We start from the raw sequence: 21444 nt of genomic DNA on the forward strand, positions 1-21444 counted from the left end.
TTCGGCGGTGTCCGCAAACAAGTTCCACCTTCCTTCCGCAATGTTAAGTCAGGGACCTTCGGGCAAGGTCATCCACTTCGGTCAGAATATCAGCGACCGCAGTAGCACTCTTAAAACGACGCAGACACTTATTTGTTTCTTTATCCGTTTCCCCTATTTTAGCGATGCACGAAATTAAAGCCGAATAACTGGTTAAGCATCGTGCGAACGTTGAGTGGTGCTTTGCAATCACGGTGCGCTCAACGGACGCATTAACGGTGTTGCTTGTTGTGCAAAGTCGGAAACATTGAAGTTGCCGTCAGTGGAATGACCGGTCAGCACATGGTTCAGCATCACAGACCGGTGAAAACGAGCATGTTTAATTCCTTTAAAGTTCCCGCGGTCAGTGGTGGTGGCGCCACAAGCGACGTAGTTGTGAAAATGGCGACGCCAACAGCGAGACTTCCCCGAAGGCTGCCTTTGCTTTTGATCGACGGCGTTCTTTTCCCAGGAGCTTCGATACGAATACCAGTCTCATCGCACAAGAAGTAAGTGATTCGCAAATTTCAGTTGCTAGCATCGGACCATGGTGTTGCATTTTTCAGTCTGCGGTTACGATGTTGCACCGACACGATGCTGCGCGCTCGACCTCAATTGCATTGACGCACTACTGAATCTACTTGTGGATAGCATGTAAATTTGTGCTAGTTGTTTGTTAGCGCCTCGATTGCGAAAACATAGTTCATGTTAATGTGTCAAAATGTTGATTTTTTATGTGTAAGGTAACAACAATTCGAAACGCATGTTAAATAGGTAGGCGGCCGACCTAAACTAGTTCGGTCGAGTGTTTTGCAGCAGACGGTTTATGCGTGCCTGGTTGCGTTTTAAGTTTCATATCCGGTGCGGTGTCTGCATAGTTTGCATGGTGGTATTGCCGTTAAGGGTGGTCAGGCGTCGGTTTAAGCCTATGGCCGAGTTCCTGTTCCGTTTTTACCGCATTGGAACGCGCTCCGAATCGAGGAAGTTGAAGCGGCAATGTGCGGATGTGTTTACAAATGCGGGCGCAGGCATGAGATCGTTTTTTTTTACTTTCTTTTTTCCGGTTTTCTAGGTTGCATGCAGCAGTGGCGTAGTGGTTATGTTTAAGTTATGTTTCTTTTTTCTGCGTGCGACTTGAAGGTGCGCGTTTGCGGTTGTCGCTAGGTTATTTACGTGAAAAAAAAAAAAAAATATGTACTTTTTATCAACTGGCTAGACGACTACTGCTCCCCTTTCACTATAAACGCGATATAAAATTTTTATCTTCTTTAACCGAACTCTATATTGTCCTTCGTGATAACAATTAATCCTTACATAAATTACCGCTATAACCCCCCCCCCCCCCCCTCCTATTCAGCCCCGTTTCCTGTACACTTGTTATTCACTCTCAAGTACTCGAAAAGTTTGCCATCCGACTGTGTTCTGTAAAATATTTTTTAAAATAATTACAAACAGTTCACCTAACTAAAAAAATACTAACGTTGAATATATATATATATATATATATATATATATATATGAGATCTAACAGACAGTAAGGCCAAGGAATGTACAGGGGAAGTTATTAGAACCAATGGAATGTAAATAAGAAGAAAGAAAAGTGGATGAAAAAATAACCAGCCGTGGGCAGGCCCACGGCTGGTTATTTTTTATACAATATATATATATATATATATATATATTGTATGAGAGCACGTCAAACTCAGCACATTGAATGTTACACGGTATAACTATACAGTTTTTTCTAACCACTGCTGTGAAAATTCAAAGATATGAATATTTCGTGGCAATTGCAAATGAGCAGTTTTATTTTCTTCCTTAAAAAAAAGTGATAGGCAGCAAAAAATGAATTGTTTTATTGTGTCACGTTCCATATGATTTGATATAACTGCTTTGAAAAGAAGTGGAACCCCAAATAAAATAGCATGGCCTACTCAATTTGCTCGTAGCATTTGCACATCCCAAATTATCTTGCAGTAGCTGAGCACTTATTTTCTAAGTATTTTTACCTGATGATTTGTATTTGTACTCAAATGCACGCAAATACATGTATAAGAGCATGTTAAAAAAACCCCGGAGCCCTCTACTACAGCGTCTCTCATAATCATACAGTGGTTTTGGGATGTTAAACCCCAGATGTCAATCAATCAATACATGTAAAAGAATTTGACACCCCCTCCCGCCCGCATTCCTGAAATAAAATCTGGTGGCACCTTCGTTTGCTTGAAGCAGAAAGTAAATTAAATATGAAATAGCCTATAAATGAAAGGGCTTGACTCTTCATCTATTTCTTATTTGCAAGCAGTTGAATGATGAAAGCTCTAAAAACGCAATTGTATAAACTGAGAATCGGCTCTTGAACATGGGCATATGTTCGCATGGTTTCAGCTTTGTACTTTGATATTCTTAGAAAATGTTGCAAAGAGTTGAACTGTACTTACTCTACCACATGAACTGAGACATGTAATGTATAAGAATAATTAAGTGTTCTGAGTTCTCACATTTGACAGCCATGTTCATTTTATTTTGGACATATTTTATTAAATTGCTTTTTCAGTGACGTTTGAGTGAATTGTGAATGTTTTGGTTGGGGGGGGGGGGGGAGAGGAGTTATTCTTGTGAAATGAGTTAAAGCAAAATTCAGTGAAATGGCAGTTGTAGGAATGTGCAGTGCAGATTTCTAGTAACTCCAAGCATTCCAGATAGGCTTATTCAAGTTGTTATTTCTTCTTGATATCTAAAGTTAGTTATTAGGCTTCAGTTTAAAAAATAGTTTACTTATTTGGGTCTGTTTTTTTTACATTTACCTATACATGAATTATCTGATGTTAAAGATACAGTTTAGCATTTTCAGTTTTTTGCATGTTTGTGACCATATGCTTCAATTGGTTGATAGTCTTCACCGTGACATTTTTTCCTCTGTCTATTACTGTTTGTCAGCATGCATTATATAACGCTAAACAGGGCTCTACTTCATTTTCTCGTGCCTAAAAATGCCTATTTTCATATTTATTTACAGCATGAACATGGTGAAGCACCATCTTCTAGGACACAGCACTTTCAGCAGTGCCATTATAGGAGTGGTCCCCCGGGAAGAGAATGATTCACACGAGGTAAGTCTACTGTCTCAAAACAGCTGCACCGATTTCAATTGTCAAATGTACCGTATAAGAAAATGTTGTCATTTGTCGGAAATCTCATGAGGGCTCTGACTCCATGACGGTTGAAAGCGGTTGCAGATTTTGTGCTGGCATGGGTAAGAAGAGTGGGCCAAACGTGTAAGTGCTCTTCGAATCGCGCTTCAGCTGCTTGCTCTAAAACACTGAGCTAAACCACCAAGAGTTTGTGTTTGGGCAGGTTGCTGAGGAAAGTTGCAGCGAGGTTAATGAGGAAAGTTGCTGAGGAAAGTTGCAGCGAGGCCTGTGGTGGGCTTGGAATCTTACACCGCACCTCCACCAGAATGTTACCAATAAATATAGCACCTGGTACTATACATACTATTTATTTAGGGCGAACCTGTGCCCGTTAACTCAAAACTAAATGGTCAGCCAAAATGTCTTTTGCTCGCTGTCTCAACTTCGTCGGTCTCTTCCTCTTCACTTAAAGTCTCGCGCCGGTCCCGTGGCGTAGCATCGTGGCACATGCAGGACAGCATTCCATGGCACAGCTTTCTTGCTACTTGTGTGGTGGATTTTACGAACGCAAATTGTTGCACGCATCTTCTGCGAATGTCGAACTGTGGCAATATTATATATATATGTACATGTTTCTGGTTTCTTCATCAGTTTTAGTGTATTTTTGCAGTGCATCATTTTTTCTCTTATTCCACTGTACACTTTTTCTCTTTATTGCTTTCCTTGTAATTACTGATGTATTTTTCTGTGTTTACTTTGTATTTGCCCCCCTTACTCAATGTCGTACTACGCTCTGTAAGGTATGATGAATGAATGAATGAATGAATGAATGAATGAATAAATAAATAAATAAATAAATAAATAAATAAATAAATGTGGCTAAAAATTGGACTTGTAAAGTGGTGAGCGAGCAGGAAACCAACCTTTCAGTTTGACTAATGGTTCTGTGCCTTATGCAATCAAACATGAAGCGTTTTTGTTTATATAAATGCCTGCTACCACTATTGCATCTAAAATTTTGGTCAAATTTGTGTGAGTTTGCATTGATGCTTGAAAGTATCAGGCATATCTTGTGAAAACTGAAATGCAGGCCATTGCATCTTTTTGGACCCTCCAAAGTTGTATTTAAGGAGCAAAAATACAAAGCAATAAAAAAATGCTGCAAGAGGTAATTAAAAAAAGGATTACTGTAAAATTCTGATTGCTTACTTGTTTTATGTGCTCCTGGATAGCTTCAAAATAGTCTTGATTTAGGCTATGTGCTTACTTTCTCCAGTTGCTAAATACATTTTCTTGCGAACTGCACTATACAAATTTATTCCCATCTCTTCCTTGTTGACTTTTCTTCTCATGCTGTGAATGGCTGCGTGTGTCCTTGAATTCTTTGAGGAAACATAGCGGTGTGTCATTAGTGGCAGCGTGGCTTCTGACGTAGGGGTCTCGCCTTATGCAATCAAACATGAAGCGTTTTTGTTTATATAAATGCCTGCTACCACTATTGCATCTAAAATTTTGGTCAAATTTGTGTGAGTTTGCATTGACGCTTGAAAGTATCAGGCATATCTTGTGAAAACTGAAATGCAGGCCATTGCATCTTTTTGGACCCTCCAAAGTTGTATTTAAGGAGCAAAAATTCAAGGCAATAAAAAAAATGCTGCAAGAGGTAATTAAAAAAAGGATTACTGTAAAATTCTGATTGCTTACTTGTTTTATGTGCTCCTGGATAGCTTCAAAAATAGTCTTGATTTAGGCTATGTGCTTACTTTCTCCAGTTGCTAAATACATTTCCTTGCGAACTGCACTATACAAATTTATTCCCATCTCTTCCTTGTTGACTTTTCTTCTCATGCTGTGAATGGCTGCGTGTGTCCTTGAATTCTTTGAGGAAACATAGCGGTGTGTCATTAGGGGCAGCGTGGCTTCTGGCGTAGGGGTCTCGCTGCACTCTCATTCTTTCTTTTTTGCTGAGGTAGCTGAGTGTAGCCCATTCCATTGTCTCATTAGATGACCTTGCAGATCATAAAGCATTGCTTTAATTCATAACGCACATGAAAAATGTGCTAATGAAAGAGAAAGATTACTAGTGGCAAGAATGCTTTTGCTCACCGTACTTAGATTTCTTACCTTATTTACAACAAATTAAAAAAGTAATGCTTCCTGGTAGAGGAATTGGTAGGTTGACATCTAGGCTATAAAAACTGGAGGTGTTACACTAAAGGATGCTTTTATGTCGTAGAGAAGGCACCTGTTTAGTCAGGTACTTAAGCTGTTTTCTTTGGAATTGTCAGCAGATGTTATTTCCTTCTTCAGATGGTGTCATGCGCATTGTTTTTTGTAAATATATGCATTGCATTTTTGTATACTTCGAAAATGATTTTTATTACTCTGTTATGGTATAAACAATAACACTGCAATTATAAAATGAAAGTAGAACAAAAAAGGTTTTTGACTTTTAGAAAGTCATGCATGAAAGTTATTTATTTAAGTTACAAATTGTACCTTTTCTGATAAGGTCGAAAGTTGCAGTTATGTGAGCATTTCTAGGCCTACATTTATTTAAAAGTGTGAAAAACAAACATTAATCTGGTATAATAAAACTGGATGTCGTATACTACTGAGAGGCATGCTTTATCAATCACTGCCATGATAGGAGTACCACAAAAGTGCATGAGACATAATCTCTATGCCTAAGTTGATGTTTTCTACATGAGTCAGCTTTGTTCTTTATTATTATTGTCTTCAAATAAACAAGTTTAATTGTAAAGCCTTTAGATAGCATGTGAGGGCTTGTTTATCAGCGACCAGCTTGAAAAAAAAAACAGCTCATGTTACACCATGCCAGTTGGCAAAAAAAATGTCTTTGACACTTGCCATCATTGCTTTGAGTGGTGCAGGCTAATGAACACTCTCAGGATTATATGCACAGAAACACTCAATACAGTGGACCTGGGAACAACACTATCATAACTCAATAGATCTCTCCTGGCTTGCAAACTGTGTGACGTCACTGCGAGCACCTCGCCCACCGTCCCCTCCCTCGGAGCATGTGCTTGTTGGCAAGGAAGTTGCACTGGCAAATTTCTTCTGCATAGCAGTGCTGCATCTGTCTGCATTCCTTCATCAGAAGTTTCTGTGAATAGCTATTTTCTTAAGTCACAGCTTTCAAAAGGAAGGGTCACTGCTTACATAGATTAACATGTCGCAATTGGCTTGTCATAGATAGCAGCCACAAAAAAAATATATCCTCTTTGAGAGAAGGTATAGCATTGGCGGCAGGAGGGTTTTGAGTTGCTCTGCCCATGGTCACGGATTAGATTGTGGCTCACTGTGCAAAATTCTGATTGCAGATGAATGGGGGGGGGGAACCACCTAGGAAACATCTTTTGCCATCTATTAGGCTGAGGTTAACAAATCCTCATGAAAATTAAACCGGATTTCTCCCCTACGGCTCTCCTCGGAACCCACTAAAAATTTGTGCGATCTTAAACCGACAACTTAATTATATACATAACCTCTTGCGCATCTGATGCCTACAGTGTGTTCGCATGTACTTGCTTTGCTCCTTTAGCTCTGACACGCAAACTTGCAATGCGTATTGTCACATCGTAAAGATCGCGCCGTAAAGGTACAAAGTATATGAGAAACAAGAATCTCCACTGTTTTCATTAATATACAAGAGTACATTAGGTACAAGACTAGATTAGGTACAAGACTACATCACGCTGAAGAAGCAAGACAGACAGCGAGCAAGGCGACGTGATACTGGGATGTGGGGCACGCTCTCGCTTGCCATCTCGGCTTAGGCTTGGCGTCGTGCAAATATATCTTAGCTGTAACCTTGTTTCTCTGTGCGCCCTCCCGTAACATTTTGGTGGAGGTGCGGGGTAGCAAAGCACGACGGAGCTTCGCAGGGGACGCCAAGTTGCCACTTCTAACATGTCTACCGACAATGATGATGCGCCAATAGCCATGCCTCGCGCATCAACGGCGTCCACCTCACCTGTGGTCATTGTGACCACTCCACCCCGTGATCCTGGCAACTTCCCGGGCACTGACGGCGAAGACGTCGATGAGTGGCTTCATCTCTACGAGCTCGTGAGGGAAAACCACTGATGGGACCCAACCATGATGCTGGCAAACTTTATCTTTTACTTGAAAGGCACGGCCAAGGCGTGGTTCAACAACAATGCGGAAGAGCTCACCAGCTGGGAAGTCTGTAAGACGAAGTTGCGCGAGTTGTTCGGCCAATCTGCCGGGTGCAGGCAGGCTGCTAAGAAAGAGCTTGGTAACCGTGTCCAGACATCCACGGAGTCTTACATGCCTATATTCAAGATATCTTGACCCTCTGCCGTAAAGCTGATAACACCATGACCGAAGCCGACAAGGTTGCACACGTACTCCAGGGAATCGCTGATGATGCCTTTAGCCTCCTTGTATTTAAAGGCTGTTCGACAGTTCAAGACATCATTAAGGAGTGCCGATGCTTCCAAGAGGCTAAAAGCCGTCGCATTGCCCACCACTTTACCCGTCTTCCTAACACATCAGCAACATCAACTTGTGAAGACCTCCGTTTTGAGACCCAGCCCAATCCACCCTCTGCTGACATTACGAGGGTCGTTCGACGCGAAATCGAAGCGATGTCAGTAGCACCCTTGAGGGTCCTGACGCCAAACGATCCTCAGCCCACCATATCCCTCATACAGAGCGTTGTGCACCAAGAATTGGCAAACGCGGGCCTTCAGACGATTTGTTCTGTGCATTGACCCGATGTCCATCCGCCTACCTTGAACACATGTCAGCACTACCGGCGTCCTGCTCCACGTAACCGAGATCCAAACGCATGGAGGACGCCTGACGACAGGCCAATTTGCTTTCGTTGCGAACGAGTGGGACACATTTCGCATCATTGCCGAAGCACGTGGACCTCACCCTCTCGCACAAGCCCAAACTTGACGAACTTCGACACATCAGCTCGCAATTCTGGCCAAGAACCACCTCGTTGTGATGACTCAGCTCATTATGACATGACCGCCACGACCAATGCCCAGTACAGCCACTCACCTTCACCACGGCGTAGATTCTTATGGTCTCCTCCGCCACCCTGTTTCCCATCTCCTTTCTTCACCCGACAGTTTCCTTCGGGAAACTAACTGGTGCAGCTCCTGGAGGTGACGCTGCTGCTATGACGTGCCCTACAATTCCTCTTTTGATCCTCCCGACCAACCAGAACTTGATTGATGTAAAAGTGGATGGTTTATCTGTTAAAGCTGTCATGCAATATGTATGAGGTCTCCAATAGCACGAGTTATACCTTTATTAGTTTGCATATTTGTCGTGGCGAAGTGTATATGGAGCTTTGTCAATGTTAGCACATGCTAATAGCTCTTGCATAGCTTTGTATCCTTCAGCCCGGAGATCAAGCAATTTTTTTTCTGCACGCAACGAAAATGCTGAGATGTATGCGCCGGCAGATGATTGCATTAAAAGGTATTTTTACTTTGACTAAAATGTCAACCTGTGATGTTCCGTCAAAAACCGATCACTGCCAACGGCCCATGATGCGTGTCAATGTTTTTGCAAACAAGATGCATCGTTATTCACCCTGCACACACCACACACAATAGTCTCAGTTTCACCGTCCGTAAATGTGAACCAATATTGCCGATGCCTTTCAATTCACACTTCATGGCACAATAGACACTGCACATTTTCGAAGACAATGCCGTCGTTCCTCGCACAGGCCACCATGTGTGTTCACTTCTCCAAAATAAACAGCCAGCCAGCATGGCAAGTTTTTCGTCACGCAGTTTACCACACACCTACACATACCTCAGCTAATTTTGCAACAGTAAGATGAGGTTTAAGCTTTAAAAAAGAAGGAAAAGATTTGCCACAAGTGCCGTGCGATAGTTTTACACTAAGCCACCAGCGTAGGTGTCTTGCCAACCATTGCTTTGCATGTGCACCAGTGATGTCACGATGTGACGTATCTAGGGAGGGGTCTTTCGGTAGAGCATTGGATGCATTATTCTAAGTTAGAGATTCAGTCCTTGCTCCTGACAAGATATTTTTGCCCACTTTAATTCCTTTCCAATTATGTCATAATTACTGTATTATAGTTGAAAACTAAAAATAATGTACCCTATGCCTTTCTTGGCTTCATTGTTGGTTAGCTTCATTAGGTTGTGTCTAAAAAAAAAAACGAGCCCTTGATTCATTCCCCTTCTTTTATTTCCTGGAAGTAGTATTGTGCAGGTGTCTTTTGCTCTTGTGTGCAGCTTGCTTCTGAAGAGGCAAAACAGTATTAAAAATGTAGTAAGTGTTGTAAACCACTGTGCTGTAAATTTACTGAATGTTCTAAATGAACACAGTGCTGTGAGGTGTTGATTTACTAGTATAAAAATTAAGCCCTAGCATTATTCCTGTAACTTGCAATAGTCTGCCCAGTGTTTCAAATTGGCTAACTAGCTCCCTATTCTTTTGATTGATTGTGTCCCAGCCAATTTTTTCTGTATAGTATTCTATATTTTTAAACACTTTCTATTGGCCAGAATCTGACTGCACAGCTAAGCGGTGCATCCTGCCAGCAGAAACAAAACTAAAGTTTTATCTTAAGTTAAGGGGTGGCAAATGATAATGGTACTGTGCCAAGATTAGGTGCTATGACAGAAGTCTATGCCATACAGTCTGCATTGAAAACCATTTTACTGAATAAGGACTGAAAAGATAAGTGCTAAAAACTGACGAGCACAAAAAGAGGAACAGGCATAGGACAGGCACTTATTTGTTTAGTGTTCATGGATAACCAACTAGCCCAACAGTCTGTTGTAGGAGTAAAGATTCACCATAATGGTCTTCAGTGCGTGCCAGTTAAGCAATCGAATCAAATATCATTTGTTTAATTTCTTACCAGTTTATTTTTCTATTTTAAACACTACATGCACTAGCAAATCTTTTAGTACAGGGTGTCATAAAGCTTCCCCTTCCATGTAATTATAGCATTATAAGTACAACTCAATGTGGTTTTTCGTGCGACAAATGTTATGCAGGTGAGGTGTTGTACCTAAAATTGCCATGGTTTTGACTAGTGCCGCTAATGATGTGTGTTGAGCTGGGTAAGGTATCTTGAAACAAATGCTCATGCAGGAGGAGACATGGTCTATGCACAACTTGGGAACAGCAGGTATTGTCGTCCAGGTGACAGGCACTAACTGGCCAAGGCCCTCATACACGCTTCTAGTGACAGGCCTATGCCGCTTTCGTATTGATGGCCTTGTCCAGGAGTCACCATACCTCGTGGGAATTGTGTCTCAACTTGATAAGTTACCTGGGGAAGCTGGCTGTGAGTAGCAAAAGGCAGTTTTATCATGTTTTTGTATCTAAATGAATAAAGAGATATTACATGCCTTTCTATCAAAAGTAAAAAAAAAGCAATCTAAGTATGTAGAAGTTTTTGAGAGTTTACTGCGAAGAGGAATATATTAATCATTGTGCAAAATAGATATGCCTAATCATCTAAAAAAAGAAAAAAAAAGCTTTTATCAAAACGCACATTTGGTATCCACTGCACATAATTTCCTTCTGTTATTATTCAGATATTTCAGAAGCCTTTGGGGTTTTATTCCTATGTATACCACCATGCAAATTGGCACACCTATGGTCTTTTACCACCTCCCACCAAATGAGAAAATACATACACGAGGCCATAACGTTTCTGTGTCTTTCAGTCAAAGTGTGGGGTATTGATTCTTGAGAGTATGTACACAAATGTTACTTGTATGCTTGGCAATTATTCTGATTTGCCTGAGAGACTCCTGAATTTCGAGCAGTTCTCTTGATTGTGTAGGCACAGCCATAAATCTTTCTTAAAACAGAGCATTGAGGGGAAAAAAAAAGGAACGTGATTAAAAAAATGTTTACCCTTTTGCTGTCACGTGGGGGGATGCATAGCACTTTCTCTGCAGTGCATTGGTGTCATGCGGAAAAGCGCACTAAGTTGGGAAGGGCTATTGGTTGTCATGGGACACAGCACATTTTGTTCCTTAATTTCACACATGTATATGCACTGTATAATTATGAGTGCCAATGGGATCACTGATGTCTGAAAACCTTATTCACAGTCATTCAGAGTTGTATATGATGTTGCTGCTGCCCTTAGAAGCACTAAGTATTACGCCAGTTTTCTTTTGTCGTGCAGTAAAAAGTCCAGTGCTGCTTCAGTTTGCATTTTTAAATTAAAATTTTGCAAGTTTTAGTTGGCAGTGTGTGGTCTAAGGCAACTTCGAAGCACAATTTCTTCATTGGTTTCTCTTTTTTTTTTTTGTAATTAGATCCTGTTGATAAGGGTGTACTCTTTTGCTTTTTATATACATCAGTGGACATGGACGATTACGACGCAGAATTGACTGAGCTGATGAACCAATTTCGGGAGCAGGCCACAAAATTAATAGACATGCTTGACCTGTCTGTTCCTTCCATCATTCGACTGAAGGTGATAACTCTTCACTCTTTATGTTCATGTGTATGCGTGTGCCTTTGTGTGAAACTTGGTTCAATGTAAATTACTTGTTCCCTCTCTCATTAGACTGAGAGTGAGGACAGGTAATTACTGTTACTGTGTGTGTCTCTGTGCATGAAATTATAAATTGATTTCATGTTTTCTATTGCCCAAAAGTGGTTATGGCTTCTGTTTTGCAGCGCCTGCTAGCCTCTGTTCCTATTCAGAGCTTGCCAGATTTATGTGCTGCCATTGTGAGGGCCACTCATGCAGAGAGACTTCAAGTGTTGGATGCAGTCGACTTGGCCGAGCGCTTCAAGAAAACCCTACCTTTACTGATTCGACAAATTGAAGTGAGCACAGTTCCACTTCATCACTTCGCTTCTGTAGGTTTTAGCAATTTATTTTTAAAATTTTTTTTGTACCTTGGGGCTCATAAGATGTCACACATGATAAAAAGGATTTCAAGTTATTTTCTGCATTAAACAGTGATCAATGAGATAAACTACCAGGCGGAGCTACTTATTTCCAAAGTCAAGTATGAAACAGCTAGTTTAGTGAAAGTAAGCAGGCAAATATTTTAGTTCTCCTCACTGAGTGGCACATAGTGTCAATAGTTAGATGCAGTAAATCATGGTGATTTATTTCATGATGTATTTGAATCATAATATATTTTAATACTCATTCTTGCGATGCTTCTTTGGCCTAAATAATACATGAAGAACCAGTGGAGATTTTCTGACCTATCCAATGATAAGAACCACCTTTACTTAAATCAAGGTTTATGCAGTTGTCATTTGAATACCATATTATTCTTAATAAAAAAGGTATGTAGCCTCTGAATCTTTATCTTTTTCATCCAGTTTCTTACAAAGTTATCATTAAAACAAAACAATGGATGTCCATCAAAATAGACCAAGTTATTTTAATGAATATCCTTGCACTTAAATATACCTACATCATTCTCTGTAGTGGTGTTCACACAGGCGAGGTGTATCGATAGAGTCATAGAGTTATGTACCATAAAACATGGAGAAAAAAGAGTAATTGAAATGTTGGTGTGATTTTCAGGGGCTCTGTACAGTATGTGCTTTTTTATGGCCAGCTGGTATCATTGTGTTGTAATTGAGGTGAGAACCTCTGATGTGGGTTGCAGTAACGCCAGTACCAGTAACTTCTAGCATATCCAAATGCCCAGAAACCGTCTTAGAGAACTTTTGCATTTTGTTGTTGTGCTATATAAAAAAAACAGTACAGGTGTCTGAATGGTGAAATTCTCTTACACAGCACTGTTAATTGAAAAAAAAAAGAGAGAGAGAGAGCTTGCTATATATATATATATATATATATATATATATATATATATATATATATATATAACCAGACATCAAATATTTTTTCTTACTTACTAGGTGCCTGTTCGAGTGCATCTCGCACCAACTACTCCAAAGCTCGTATTTCGTTGGTTTAAATGGCAATGTAGCATTTCAGGCCCGAAATTCTCAACTTGGAACCAAATACGTGCAGCTTTTTCACTGCCACAATACCCACTACCCCACATTCCACTGATGTGGTTTTCTCGTTATATCTCTATTATTTGTCTAGAGTTCTGAAGCTCATTGCCCTCACTAAGAGACTGGCTATATTCGTAGACAAGTGATTATTTTTGTCAAGCCACTATGCTTATTGTAATTTATTAATTTATTTATTTACAAATACTGCAGGCCTTGTTCGGGCCCAAGCAGGAGTGGGTAACAAATGTCAGTGACAAAGCAGAATATAAAAATATAAGAAAATGCAATACTTGGTACAAAAACAAGGAAATTCTCAACATCAGGGAGAGTATAAATAATGCATAGCAATAATGGCATTCATACTGAAATACAAAAAGTCTCAGCACTAATGAGGAACATAATATATTGCATATTAAAAATCAAGTGTTAGGTCATTGACGAGATGGCGAACGATTGTGTCATGTCCACATTAACGACCTCCTGAGGTAACTTATTTCATAATGAAAGAGCATGAGGGAATAATGAGTACTGATGAACGTTCAGATGACTGAATGGTTTTATAACTGTTTTATTATGATGAATACGGTCAAAGCGCACGGACGGGTTGGTCATGTAGCGATTTGGTGGAATTTTGAAGTGACCATGGTACAATTGATAGATGAATTTTAATCGAGAGACTATTCTACGATGAGCGAGTGTTTTCAGATTTGCCTTCTTGCGAAGAGCAGAGATGCTAGCAAAACGAGAGTAGCTAGAATAAATGAACCTTAGAGCCAGGTTTTGGATCCTATTTTTTTAAGTATTTTTGATACGGTGCCCAGACCAGGTCTGCATATTCTAACTTAGGCCTGATAAGCGCTTTGTAAGCTATTAGTTTTATAGAAGGTGAAGTGCGACTCAGTTTACGTTTTAAAAATGCCAACTTTTTTAGCGCATTGCTACAGATGTTATCTATATGAGCTTCCCAATTTAAATTGCTTGTAAGCGTGACACCCAGATATTTCATTTGCGTAGCTTCTTTAACATAAGCGTTATTAATAGTATATTGTAATTCTAATGGGTTTTGTTTGTTTGTAACTGTGATTGATGCCGTTTTTGATGCGTTGAGCTTTAAGCCCCACTTACCACACCAGGCGCAGATGGATTGCAACGCATCGTTGAGTCTGGCTTGATCAGAGTACTGAACAATGTCGGCATAAATAACACAATCGTCCGCAAAAAGTCGGATTTTCACAGGTGATTGAACAGAGAAATAAATATCATTTATGTATACTAAAAACAATAATGATGCAAGCATGGATCCTTGCGGCACTCCTGAGTGTACATCTAATGAGTCAGAAAGGCCGTCATTGACCCTCACTTATTGTTTCCGTGATGACAAATAGCATGCAACCCAACGGACAATGTTCTGATCAACACCAATAGTTGACAGTTTCGTAATTAAATCATCCTGTGGTACAACATCAAACGCTTTAGAAAAATCTAAAAACACTGCATCGATCTGGCCCTTAAGGTTTAGTGAATTTGCAAAGTCATGAGTGATCTTGGCTAATTGAGTTGAAGTGGATAGGCCAGACCTAAATCCGTGTTGGTTGTCGTGAAGCAGTTTATTGTCTTCCAGATGTGTCATAATCGCCTTAAATATTATGTGTTCTAGTAGCTTACAAGCTGTGGATGTAAGGAAAACTGACCTATAGTTGTTTAATTCTAATGGTGAGCCAGATTTATGAATTGGGACTATTCTCGCAGAGCGCCAGTCATCGGGTATCACACAAGTTTCTGAGGAAGTTACATATATCTTATAAAAATATTCTGAGACCCAGATTGCATATCTTTTAAGAAAAAACGTTTGATATATCATCAGGACCCGGAGATTTCTTTGTGTCTAATTTACACAAGAGGCTAAAAATACCTTCTTTACTTAAATATACTTTAGGCATATATTTGACGAGCGTATAAGCTGGCAAGTGCGCATGTGAGGCCGTCTGCGTAAATACGGACTGAAAAAAGGCGTTGAAACTTTGAGCAATGACAGCAGCATTATCAGTACGGTAGTTCCGTCAGATGTTTTTATCTCTGTGATGCTTTTTTTATTTTTCGATAAGTGACGCCAAAATTTTTTGGGTTGGTCTGTGATAAAGGAAGACAGAGTAGACGAAAAAAATTGGTCTCTTGCTACATGCATCTTTTTATGAAAAATATGTACTAGACTTTGTAGCCGTTTCTTGTCACCACGTTTACGACATCGTTTGATTTCGCGCTTCATATGAATCAAATCACAGTTCATCCATGGGTATTATCTGTTAATACGTTTCTTTTTAAATGGCACATAGCTGCTTTCACAGTGTAATACTATAGCTTTAAAACGTGACCACAATTCATTAACGTCAACCAAATCGCTGAAAGAAGGAAATGAGGATTCCATGTAATTAAGTGCGGCATCATCGAGCGCATGCTTGTAGTCTCTGACAAGTGAGTCGGAATGTTGAATAGTGGGTCGGAAGCCTGAAATTGGACACTCTACAAAGAGTAATTTGTGGTCACAGATACCTTCTTTCACAGCGACCGAACACTCTTAGAGCGAGCTGCTTGCAAACGCTAGGTCTAGTACAGAAGAACTATTAATCATAGTAGCATCAGAAACCAATTGATTCAAAGAAAAAGTAAATGCAGTTAACAACAGTGATTCAGCATTTCGAGAGTCCTTGCCATCATGTGAAAGATTGGGCCAATTAATGCTGGGCAAGTTGAAATCCCCAGTTATAAAAATGGTTGAACGTGAATTTGTATTTTATAGCAGGTAATTGTAGAGTGCTTATAAGTATTCTGGGGGTGCATTTGGAGGCCGATAAACACCTCCCAAAATTATATTCTTACGAAAAAAGTTCATTTTGCACCACACGCTTTTCGTGATTATCTATACCATCCAAACGAGTAAATTTGACATTGTTTTTAATCGCTACTGCAACGCCCCCTCCCCGTGATCCTCTGTCCCTACGGATAAGGGTGTAAGATGATGGCACTATTTCAGAATCTTGCACTTCAGAATGCAGCCAGGTTTCTGTGATTACCAAAACGTGTGGTTGGTAGGTGGAAATTATATCTTCAAGAAGCGGTATTTTATTTAAGACACTTCGTGCATTGAGTGAAATAATCCAAAGAGTTTTGTTGGCTTGTCCCTTATTATCGCGTTTACGAGCGATTGCCCGAGTGAAGCGAGAAGTCGACTTTTCGGGTTGCGCAGACGCAGTGGATTGAGACAGCTCTGTCCTGCAATTTCGAAGTGCGTCCCACACATACAGTTTGCCATCAACTTTTAGTTTATCGAAATGAAGCGAAACCTTAGAACCGGTTTTTGTTTCTTCAGCGCTGGAACGCCATAAATTGTAATGTAGTGCACGCTGACTATGCGGATATCATTTTATGCACTGCACCTTGTGAACGGTGTCTTCTTACATAATATTAATAACTTATATGGTTTTGCATGCCAAAACCACTAGGCTTCTTCATACAATTGAATATTGGGACATAATGTTGTTGGATGTTTTGCAAAAAAGCAAAAAGAGCATTTTATGTTAATTGTAATGTGGAAAGTTCTTTGGCAGACTAATCAGAATGCAAAGATTAAATGTATGAGCACAAATAGTGCATGAAGTGTTTCCACTGCCACTCGCACACATCAAAGCACTCATCGCTTACATTAATTGGGAGACTGAAATGATGCAGTGGAAAACCAGTGTGCATAGAAAGTGAGCGATTTGTACATGATGTTGAGTGAGCCTTGAGTAATGCGTGGCTGCACTCACATATTCATTATAAAACACTTTTTGGGCTGTGAATATTGCTGTCAATTGCCAAAAAAAAAGCCAGACGTGTCACTTTCAGCATGCAAAACTTCCCAACTGATTCTCGCCTATGCACATGTTATGAACTAAACTTGTGTGTATTCATATGGCCACTGTAGGCCCGATAATCTGACATGTCTGGAGCACTGCTGCCACATGAGTTTCTCGCTGCTCATAGACTATACAAGTGCAGATTCACTTGTGGTGGCTTCATTAAATCCAAAGTGCAATGCAAAGTCATTTCTCTAAATTGATAAACTGTATAAATCAGTTCTCAGTCAGCCTATGCCATACCACATAATATGGAACACTATTCCATGTTAGTCCTTCCTGTTCGACTGCTTCAAAATTCATCAAAACCCCCCAAATGGGCAGTACCAGTGGCACAAAGCATGACAACACGGAGAAAAAGTAATAGTACTTCGTAGGCCCACAGCACTCACTGAACCTTACTCCCTTCACGGAACCCAGTTTGAGATCTCTTGACAGCTGCGAGAAGTAACAATAGAGAGAGGGGTACTGGCGGGTCAGTAATTCCTTCTCCTCTTGAAAGCTAGAATGACGTTTTGACACTTGCAGAAACAGCGTGTGTTTCACACTCGCTTTGTCGCTAATGTTTCACCACAAGATGCATGTGTGCTGCAGTGAAATCTATATTGGGCATTTCTTTGTTTAAGCAGCCTAATTGATGATGACTGTCTGATTGTTTGTTTTCAAAAGAGCATTTTCTAGTTCCATATCAATAATAATATGCCTTAAAAAGATGCAGACTTGGTGTTGTACTACACCAGGCGACCTCAAACTGCATTTTGTCTGCTTCTAAACACTGTTCCTTCTGCTCCCTGTCTGCTCCAAAACAGCTTTTTACCTTTTCCAGAAATCGCTCCAAATCCTAAACTGGCTGTATCTCCACTATACTGAAACTTGTTACCAAGTACATATAGTGTGTTTCTCTCTTTTTAACTGTAGGAGAGAACTGTGCCACTGCAGAACCATACTTGGTCATTTATTAGATCAAACACTAAGACTGGCCTAACAATAAATCACACTGAAATTTTATGTAGACAATAGTATTATGCCAGAAAGCAAGCCATTTTTATTGAATAACTTGAAATTATTGAGTGGAAGTGGTGGGCCCCATGTGTTTGAAATCGGTGCAATCCTGGAGAAGAATTGTACAGGAAGGCCCTCACGTTCATTGTAAGTATAGTTGTGCGAATATTTGATGCATTGAATATTCGATTGAACTTGCAGAGCACTTTTTCTATTCAAAATATTAAAAGAGCACGAAACTTGATTACGAGTACTGAAATGAGCACAAAGAGTTGTGTACCTGTGCTAAATTTTCAAAATGTGCCAGTATTCAAGTGTAGTGGCCAGAGCATGGCACTGTATTTGAGGCAAATCAGGTTGTTACGGCAGAGTGCTGAAGTTATGCTGTACAAAATTATCAAAACAACGGAGAGTCTACGATTGCTAAATATGTTATTCCTGGCGCTATGTTAAAGAACATGAGGAATGGAAAGAGAATATACAAAGGAGCACCAACTGTTGGTTTATTGACAGTCAGTGCTGGAACACTAGTAAACTTCCAAACATAAGCAGTGGAGTGAAAGAGTGATGCGAGATCAGTCATCACAGAAGCTGTTCATTAAAAAAGCATGACTCAGATCTAGATAGCATAATATAGTTTTGTTCTAAAGGGTTCTGAGTGTAATAATGTTTTATATATTGAGTTAGCAGATTCCACAGATGGGATATGCAGATATTGAAGTTTTTATTCCTTGTGTAACATTGTTTGATTCCGGGTACAGTGTTGCTGTAGAGAATCTCTACATATGGTGAAAATTCATTTATTTATTTTTCATTTTTTAAAGAGTCTTCAATTCTTGCATCAAGCAAAGAAGGATGGGAGCCCATCACGTGCTTTTCATATTGAAAAGGTGGGATCACCTCATCGACCAAGACAACAGCTGGATATTGATGATGATGATTTTGAGGAAGGAGATGAGGTTGGTTTGTTGGAGAAAAAAATAAAGTTAGTACATTTTTAAAATTTTTATTTGTACTTTGTATTTACCACATTATTATTATTATTAGTCAAGCTAGTTTTGTGTAGTTTGCATTCTACAACATAATCATTAAAAAAAATTTTGTAATGATTTGCCACAACTGCTACACTGCATTCGACCTGCTTTGTTTTTGTCCAGGAAGTCTGCGCAACTGTTCTCATCACTTTTTGCCTCTTTAGAGCATACACTCATTGGTGCAGGCTTGTGTGCTATCACTTTTTAGGTGGAAATGCCACTTCGCTCTAAAGTTGTATCCGACTGCAGTTTATTTTCATTGGTAGATCATATTTACTTAATTGATATTAGGTATTAAATATATATATATATAGATGTCTATGGTAAATTCATGTGCACTTAAATTGACTTTGTTACACCATTATTTCATTGTATCCTGTTTGTATTTGGATGTGGTTTGAGAACACACACGTTCAGTCACAATTGCCAATAACCACTCACATTCATATGTTAACTGAAACTCGCTCCTGTTCACACTCACTTTGGCTGAACTTGAAAGCCCTCTTTCCTCTTCATAGTCACATCCACTTGTGATTATCATGGCCCATTTACTCTTCCCTCCCACCTCTGAAATGAGAGTGAATCAAGAATGACCCTTTGTTCTCATGTGTATGCTGACCTAAGGTTTAGAGGGGCAAATTGAGTGTACCCACTTTCACACCAAGTGTACATTTGTTCTAAAATTATCAGGCTCATTGATGTGTCACAGCTGACATAATCTGATTACATTATCCAGAATAACCTATGTTACGACAGCGGTTTACTGGTTTTGGGCCATAACCTGGCATGCTGACCATTTGACACTGTGACATAAGTTTTTCAATAATTCCTAGGAGAATTGTGTAAACATAATTGTTAGATTTCTGTGAGCATAATTAATACTCATGTGGAGTACTTGAACTTGTTATTGTAGCCAAGTTGCACATTCACTCCACCCATTTCATTAAAAAATATATGTTCACGGTAAATGTTGATCATGTAGTTCTTACTTTGTTCCTTCTTTGTTTTGCAGGGCAGCTGAAATGCCTGATCATGCTAGAAAAGTAGCAACAAAAGAATTACAGGTAATTTTTCCCAAATTTTCAGGCTGCCTCTGTACTTTTAAATAGTTACCTTGATAATGAAGCTATTGTGGTGGCAGCTCTGTGAGCAGTAGGAGGAGCAGTGAATTTTTTTTGCTGGTTTTCATTCTCATAAACATGTAGTGATAGATCATTTGAATACCTTACTTTCAGAGGCTGAAGAAGATGCCACCGCATATGCCCGAGCATGCCATGACAAGGAATTACTTGGAACTGCTTATTGACTTGCCTTGGGCACAAAGTTCTCCAGAAGTAGTGGACCTTGCAAAATCCAGGTGCTTCAAATTTATATAGCTCTTCTTTATAGTGGCTCTCATCTCCAGATGTTTCTATACTCATTATGAAAACTTATCTTCTGTAAATTATTTGCTACATCAGTTTAACTTTTTCAGGTCTGACTTGGATGCTGATCATTATGGAATGGAAAAACTTAAGAAGCGCGTTCTTGAATACTTGGCTGTGAGGAAGCTGAAAAGCTCTCTGAAAGGTCCTATCCTGTGCTTTGTGGGTCCTCCTGGTGTTGGAAAGACCAGTGTTGGACGTTCTATAGCTCGCTCCTTGGGCCGCGAGTTCTACAGGCATGTATTTTCTATGCCCAATGGCATATGTGAACTTGATTTTAATAATAACTGTCGGCTGCAAAATAAATAAGGAACATACTGGACACATACAACCTTTGACCAATGTCTCCATTTTCACTTGTTTTTTGCACTGTTAAAAGTAGCTATGTCAAATGTAAACCTGCTTCTCCTGATAAAAGCTGCTTATCATGAAATGCACACATTTCAAGTGCTGGCATACTGACAGTGTGCCTGTATTTATTCGCTTGCAAGACTGTCTATGTGTGGGTTTGCTTTGTGACCAGGGAGATAACCGCTGCTTCCTATGATTGGTACCTTTCGATACTTTATAACTGTGATAAATCAATTTGTGTAGTCATTGGGCAATAATGTGCTGAGCTGTGTCCGAGCTGAATATCATTTATTAAACAACTGGAAGCTCATTACTTCATTCAGAATTCTGCGTGCCCTTTCGTTCTGCATTTGAGAGCCCTTTTAGAGGAAACTCTAAGTCTACCCAGTTTTAGCATGAAGCTACAAGAAAACCTACAGCTTTTTTTCTTTATTATGTATCTTTCTCTTTTTTTCTTGAAAAAGTGCTGCTTGTAGATGTTGTGACCGTGAGAGGCTTGAGCTGATAATAGAGAAATGGTATACTCACTGCCTGGCCGGTGCTACGGTAAAAGGACAGTTCACTTTTTGTATAA

General features: G+C 39.8%; 1 protein-coding gene across 1 annotated transcript in view; it reads left to right on the forward strand.

Moving 5' to 3' along the window:
- Positions 1 to 413: 413 nt before the first annotated feature.
- Positions 414 to 21444, forward strand: part of LOC119176192 (lon protease homolog 2, peroxisomal) — a 65209-nt gene continuing 44178 nt past the window's right edge. The window contains exons 1-9 of the mRNA XM_037427359.2: positions 414 to 527; positions 3038 to 3131; positions 10299 to 10494; positions 11528 to 11643; positions 11850 to 12002; positions 18886 to 19046; positions 20108 to 20159; positions 20331 to 20452; positions 20570 to 20755. Of these exons, the coding sequence (XP_037283256.2) occupies positions 421 to 527; positions 3038 to 3131; positions 10299 to 10494; positions 11528 to 11643; positions 11850 to 12002; positions 18886 to 19046; positions 20108 to 20159; positions 20331 to 20452; positions 20570 to 20755 (1187 nt within the window). The 5' untranslated portion in view covers positions 414 to 420. The remainder of the gene's footprint in view (positions 528 to 3037; positions 3132 to 10298; positions 10495 to 11527; positions 11644 to 11849; positions 12003 to 18885; positions 19047 to 20107; positions 20160 to 20330; positions 20453 to 20569; positions 20756 to 21444) is intronic.

This window comes from Rhipicephalus microplus, chromosome X (assembly GCF_043290135.1).
Source record: "Rhipicephalus microplus isolate Deutch F79 chromosome X, USDA_Rmic, whole genome shotgun sequence".
Taxonomy (NCBI): domain Eukaryota; kingdom Metazoa; phylum Arthropoda; class Arachnida; order Ixodida; family Ixodidae; genus Rhipicephalus; species Rhipicephalus microplus.